This window comes from Trichoplusia ni, chromosome 3 (assembly GCF_003590095.1).
Source record: "Trichoplusia ni isolate ovarian cell line Hi5 chromosome 3, tn1, whole genome shotgun sequence".
In the NCBI taxonomy this organism is placed as follows: domain Eukaryota; kingdom Metazoa; phylum Arthropoda; class Insecta; order Lepidoptera; family Noctuidae; genus Trichoplusia; species Trichoplusia ni.
This window is the reverse complement of record NC_039480.1, coordinates 4,041,113-4,047,261: the sequence shown is the minus strand read 5'-3', so window position 1 is coordinate 4,047,261 and position 6,149 is coordinate 4,041,113. Positions and strand designations below refer to the sequence as shown.

General features: G+C 35.1%; 1 protein-coding gene across 1 annotated transcript; it reads right to left on the bottom strand.

The window, feature by feature from the left end:
* Window positions 1–1,160: 1,160 nt before the first annotated feature.
* On the bottom strand, window positions 1,161–5,182 carry LOC113508670 (PBAN-type neuropeptides-like). The gene is made up of 6 exons (XM_026891752.1): window positions 5,105–5,182; window positions 3,958–4,046; window positions 3,610–3,707; window positions 2,738–2,876; window positions 2,150–2,256; window positions 1,161–1,347 (listed from the first exon to the last, which is right to left on the bottom strand). The coding sequence occupies exons 1-6, from the start codon at window positions 5,180–5,182 to the stop codon at window positions 1,289–1,291; spliced, it is 570 nt and encodes a 189-aa protein (XP_026747553.1). The 3' UTR covers window positions 1,161–1,288.
* Between the last annotated feature and the right edge of the window lie 967 nt (window positions 5,183–6,149).

The window sequence follows — 6,149 nt, the reverse complement described above, 5'->3', positions numbered from 1 at the left end:
GTCGCTCCTTGTGAAACTGGTCAACCCGAAATTACATAATTTAAGAATGACTAGGATAATGATGATGTAGAAATTGAAATAAAAAAAACTATCTTAATTGTTCTAAGACACCACTGACAAACAGTAAAGGCAAACACGGTGAGAAATCCTGGATTCAAAATATTGGAATCTGAAATCGACCGCAGTGAGCTAGCGTGGTGATCAATGCTCAAACCTTCCCTATACGGGAAGAGGCCTGTGTCCAACAGTGGGATGTATAAGGCTGGTATTATTATTATTAAAGTCAGTTTGTATCCATTTTAAATGTTACTCACAGCACAGGAAATACAAGAAGAGCATTTTACTTTTAAAACTATAAATTATATTTTTATTTCTATTTTATGATTATACATTTTCATGTTAGCATTGAAACGACTTTTTGATATCTCTACTAATATTATAAATGGGAATGTAAGTTTATTTGTTACGCTTTCACGCGAAAATACTTAACAGATCTAGATTAAAATTTGGAAACATGATCTTGGAGGGATTACAGTAAGACATATTTTATTTTAATCAACTAAAAAAGGAAGAGGATTATGCTTTACAGCGGTTTCCCACGCGAGCGGAGCCGCGGGCTAAAGCTAGTATATTATTATTTATAATATATACTAGCTGACCCAGCAAACGTTGTTTTGCCGACTTTTTTTTCTAGTTGTATGTATTTTAATGCCACATTATAAAAAAATAAAAACAAACAATTTCGTCCAAAAAAATAAAATATATTTTTTTTAGTGTGAGCAACCCTTATCACTTAGGGGTATAAAAAATAGGTGTTGTTCTATTCTCAGACCTACCCAATATGTATACAAAATTTCATAAAAATCGGTCGAACCGTTTCGCAGGAGTACGGTAACTAACATCGTGACACGGGAATTTTATATATTAGAAAATTTTACATATATTATATTATCACATATATAGAAAGCTGTGGTCTAAAGTTCCTGAATGGATAATATATATCTATACTAATATAATAAAGTTTATTTGTTTGTTGAACGCAATAATCTCAGGAACTACTTGTCACTCGGAAACCGGGAATTCGATCTTTAACTTGCAAGATTTGATTACAGACAAAGAGACAGGAGAAACTAAATGAAAGGTTTAAATAATATATTACTTCATTTATTTATACACCGACTATATTCTTAAATATTTATATTATAAACAATCAGTTATTTCGTCCAAAATTAATGTATACATTTAAAAATATAAATGGCAACACTAGCGTTTAATTTTCCCTCCGAAATTACGTTGAGTGCGTTTTGTTTATGCTCCTCACTAATCTTATTTTTCGTGGCAGCATTTCTGGAACAAAAACAGTTATTAGAAGAAGTACACAATATTTTTAAAAAATAACATTAACATACTGGTCTATTGGTCTAGTGGTTAGTAACCCTGACTGCTATACAGAGGTCGTGGGTTCGATTCCCACCCAGGACAAATGTTTGTGTGATGAGCACGATCATTTGTTCTGTGTCTGGCTGTAATTTATCTATATTATGTATGTATTTAGAAATATATAAGTATGTTTATCAGTCGTCTAGTACTCATAATACAAGCTCTGCTTTATTTGAGACTAGATGGCGTTGTGTGAATGTTGTCCAATTTTATTATTATATACAATCGACTTCAAATAAAAACATCTATGCCAAAATTTATGATTTTTTTATGAGACCAAATACAGACATATTTCAAGTTAAATAAAAAAATATCAACAACATTGGTTAATCAGACCGAAGTTCTGAGGTAGATTTAGAACTTCCTCCTTTTTGAAGTCGCGGGCAACGGCTAGTTTTATATACATAACTTTCAGTCGAAAAAAAAACATACTAATTGATAACGTAATTCAAAATTATTTTTGAAGTCAATTGAAAAATGATTACAACTACATAATCACGCCTACCAGGGCCCCAATTCTGCTATTTACAATAGCCGATGAATGAATGGCAATTAGATTAAATTTGATTCGTAGTCTCCTAAACATTTTAGCACCACAACGATTATAAATTCATTGACAATACAAAAAGTGTCAATTTTATCCCACAGAATTATCTACCTGATAACAGATAATACAGAAATCTTTCAGTGGATTCATATTTGGTCTTACCGTAAGCAAGCTCCCTGCCCAAACGTGGAGAAAAGTTCATAGATCTTCCAAGCCGCGGGGAGAAATACTTTGCCCTGCTTTCAATAGTGTTCTGGTCAACTCCGTACCTGGTTTCAGAGGAAGGAAATGTTAGGGTTTTGTAAAACGACTCGCGCACTAAGGAATTTAAACCTTGTGTTGGGTTTCACAAACATTTCAAGTCACATGCACAAAGACTCAGGACATGACTTCGTGGATCACGAAGACTTGTTATACATGTTTTTCAGAAATTTATAACGGTTTTTTTGTACGTATTTGAAAATAAGTGTTTTAAATAAAGGTATGATTTTTCATATGGTTGATAGTTCATCCGCCGTTATAAACCTCTTACAATTTGTAAATCACACTGAGGTTTTTCCTTGTTCGTTTACGTGTGTATGTTTGTAACCTCTTCACACCCAAACGGCTCGACGGATTTCGATGAAATTTGATTTTAATATAGCTGACACCTTCGATTTTAAAATAATCTTCTCTTGTAACCCAATTGCTTTAAGAGGGTAATATTTTAGCAGCTCAAAAACCAGCGGCTAGTCATAATATTTAACTTACAACTGTTGATCGGTGGGGGTAGCCGGCATCTCGTCGACGACCTGTCTGCCTAGCCTTGGGGTAAAATCTTCTCTCTCAACCTCCTCTTCATCAATTATATTCCTTCCAAGCTTTGGGGTAAAGATAACCTTTTTTGTAACTGTAAGAAGCCATCATTAGTTATGTACGAGAAAGGTTTAAGATTTTGGATCGTAGTACAAGTTGAAAGAAATTAAATGAGTACAAATTCGATGGGATTGCATCATATTATTTATTTTTGTTAAGAAACGACTCCCTAATTGAGGAATTTAATCCTTGTGTCGCAGGGGTTTCACAAACATGCAAGGCACATGCTCAAAGACATTCATTCAGTTAATTGTTTCGGGTGTTTTTGTTGGTTCCAATGTAGATCTTGGTTTACAAGAGGCGCAAGAAATGCAATGTGAGGGCTGGTCCCAAAAACTATAAAATCAGATTAAAAATAATTTATTCGTATTAGGCTGCTAAGTAGCACTTTTCGAATGACAAATTACAATACGGATCATCCTGTTTGGCCCACTATTGACCGCTTCCTAAGTGATTTTGCTGTGAGAGAAAATACGGCGCAACAAACTCCCTAACACCACGCTGTCTTTCCGTTTACATAACACACACAATATGTCATAAATTTAAGTAAAATTCCTGCTTAATAGGACATTAGATCCTGAATAAAATTTTCTTTAAAAAAAAAACGACTCCCGCACTAAGGAATTTAATCCTTGTGTCGCGGGGGTTTCACAAACATACAAATCACATGCACAAAGACAGCCTGTTAATGGAAGTGATAGTATTCGGCTTAGATCAGCTTGAGCTAAAGACAGATATTTGTCTGTCTGTATGTTTTAGTGACTTACCACTGGTTTCGGGGTCAACACCTTGTAGTTCGCGGGGGTATTGTTCATCGTAATATCTGAGAGCGTCGGCAGCTTCCAGTACTTTCAGAAAAGCTTGCCTAAAAATTAAAAATAATTAATGATATTGCTTAGATGATTGCCTTTATGTAATCAATTAAAAATATGAAGATGAAACGCATCAAAGATTGTAAAACATTTTGATAGTCACTTGCCCGTTAAAAGAGTATTAATAAGTGACGTCACATGAGATATTAATTTTCTGTTATATTTATTCTTCGTAAGCGACAAAATAAATACGTATCAAATATTTTTTAGTAACATCTTAAAAAGCTGTATTTAAAAACTTACTTTTTATTTTCGGATGCTAGAGACCTTTTTCCTAAACGGGGACCGAACCACAGTCCTCCCCGGTCGCTGTGAGCACCTCTGCCTGCATCCTGAGACATTAACAATTAATCGTTAAATGAGTAACTTAGAGCCGATTCTTCTCATTAAGAATGATACTTAGGAATCGTGCAACTAAACTCACCACTGTAACATTTTAAAACGGCCTATTTGAAATAGAAACTTTTGATTTTGAATACTGATTTTCTATCTATACCGGAAAGAGTGGAAAAACCGAAGGGAGGCCAATGCAGTGGGACAGTAATAGCTAAACATAAAAAAAATATTAAATACGAAAGCATATGAGCTGTTTGTAAGTATACGTTTGCCTCTTCACGCCCAAAGGTTTGAATCAATGTCGATTAAATTTGGTATGTAGGCTGATACATTGGATTAAAACTTGTTGGACTTAGTTGCAGGGGTTAATATTTTTGCAGCCATAACAGATATCCAGGCAGGCGAAGTATGTATCAAATAGGAGTATCAGTGGTAGCCTATTGGTTTGATCGTTGGACTGATGTGACTGCCCAAGATAGAAGAATCCACACACCAATGTCATTTAGAATTCATGTGCGTACTATAAAGTATTCACTTGCTGAAAACGGCTAAGCAAAATGTACTTATTTAACATTAGTACCAGTGTTTTACAAGGAGCGACTGCCTATCTGACCTAATCAACCCAGTTACCTGGGCAACACGATACCCCTTAGTTAGACTGGTTGTCAGACTTTTTAAGCTTCTGACTACCTGTAACGACTGTCATAGATGTAGGAATAACAGCCGAAACCCACAATTTAACCTGCCTTCCGAAACACGGAGGAACTCGTTATGACAAAGATGGTCACCCATTTACGGACCAACCGTGTCAAGCGTAGCATAACTTGTGATCGGCTCACTCAAAAAATCGGACTACTTATTAGTTTTACATAGCGCGCATTTTTTCCCGGTTGGCGTTTTGTAAAAAAAATCATAACTTCTCTACTCCTATTTACCAAATCGTAATGACATATCTTTTAACCTTCCCCAATAAATGGAATATGTAGCAATAAAAGAATTTTCAAAATCCAAACAAAACTCAGCTTTATAATATCAGAATAGATTAAAATCTTACCTTGACATCGTTACTGCATAAGACACAGGCAATTACAAGTACTAGAGTAATACCGAAAATTTGCAACGAAGTGAACATGTTTGTCTTGCCTGTGATGCTACACTGATACCTTCAGATCCTCTGGAATACTTTTTATAGTGAATCTAATGGGAATTGTATGGTAATGAAGCGAGGACGTCAGGGTAAATGAAACACGTGGAAATGTTCGATGAAAATAGATTTAGTTTGTTTCTGAAATTGTATTTGCTGGATTCGGTTAGGATATTACGTTTTTTGTTGATTTTCTAAGTTAATTTGATGTGCTTTTCGGTTTCCGAATGTGGTGAATCATAATCAAAACTGTATCTATGTCAAAGTGTGATTATCTGCGCAATATGGCTTGGAGGAACTGGATGCGAGCAGCCGAAGATTGGTCTCGATGGCGTGCATTTGTGGAGACCTATGTCCAGCAGTGGACGAAATGATGATGATACGAGTCGAGTTTAAAGAAAATAATATACAATTATTAAATTATTAATTTGGCCGAGTGCCAAAACGCTTTTTAAAGACCTAGCAAAGCGTCTCGTGTCAATTTGTCTATATCAAAATGTCAATTTCTCGTGATCCCAAGGCTGGCTTTTACCTCGCTCAGAGGATTAGCATTGCCATTCAACGTGGCAATGCTGCCAGCCTTTTGGGCCCACTCCCAGCCGGCAGCGATGCCGATGAATTTTTTGATGCTTGAATTTAATATTTTTTTGTTTTTTAACTTGTAAATATTTAACTTTGTAAAATATTATTAAATTGTATATCATTCTACAGTCGGACTGATTTTTAAATTTTAATAAATATTGTTTTAACCTCTAACTTGTCTTCATACAACTTGAACGAAGTCACGGGTAGCAGCACACACAGCTTACACGCTCTTTGTATTTAACAACTTGTGTTTAGCAATTTGTATTGTAAATCTATCTTAATATATATAAATCTCGTGTCACAATGTCCACCCTCAATGGACTCCTAAACCACTTAACCGATTATAATAAAATTCGCACACCATGTGCAG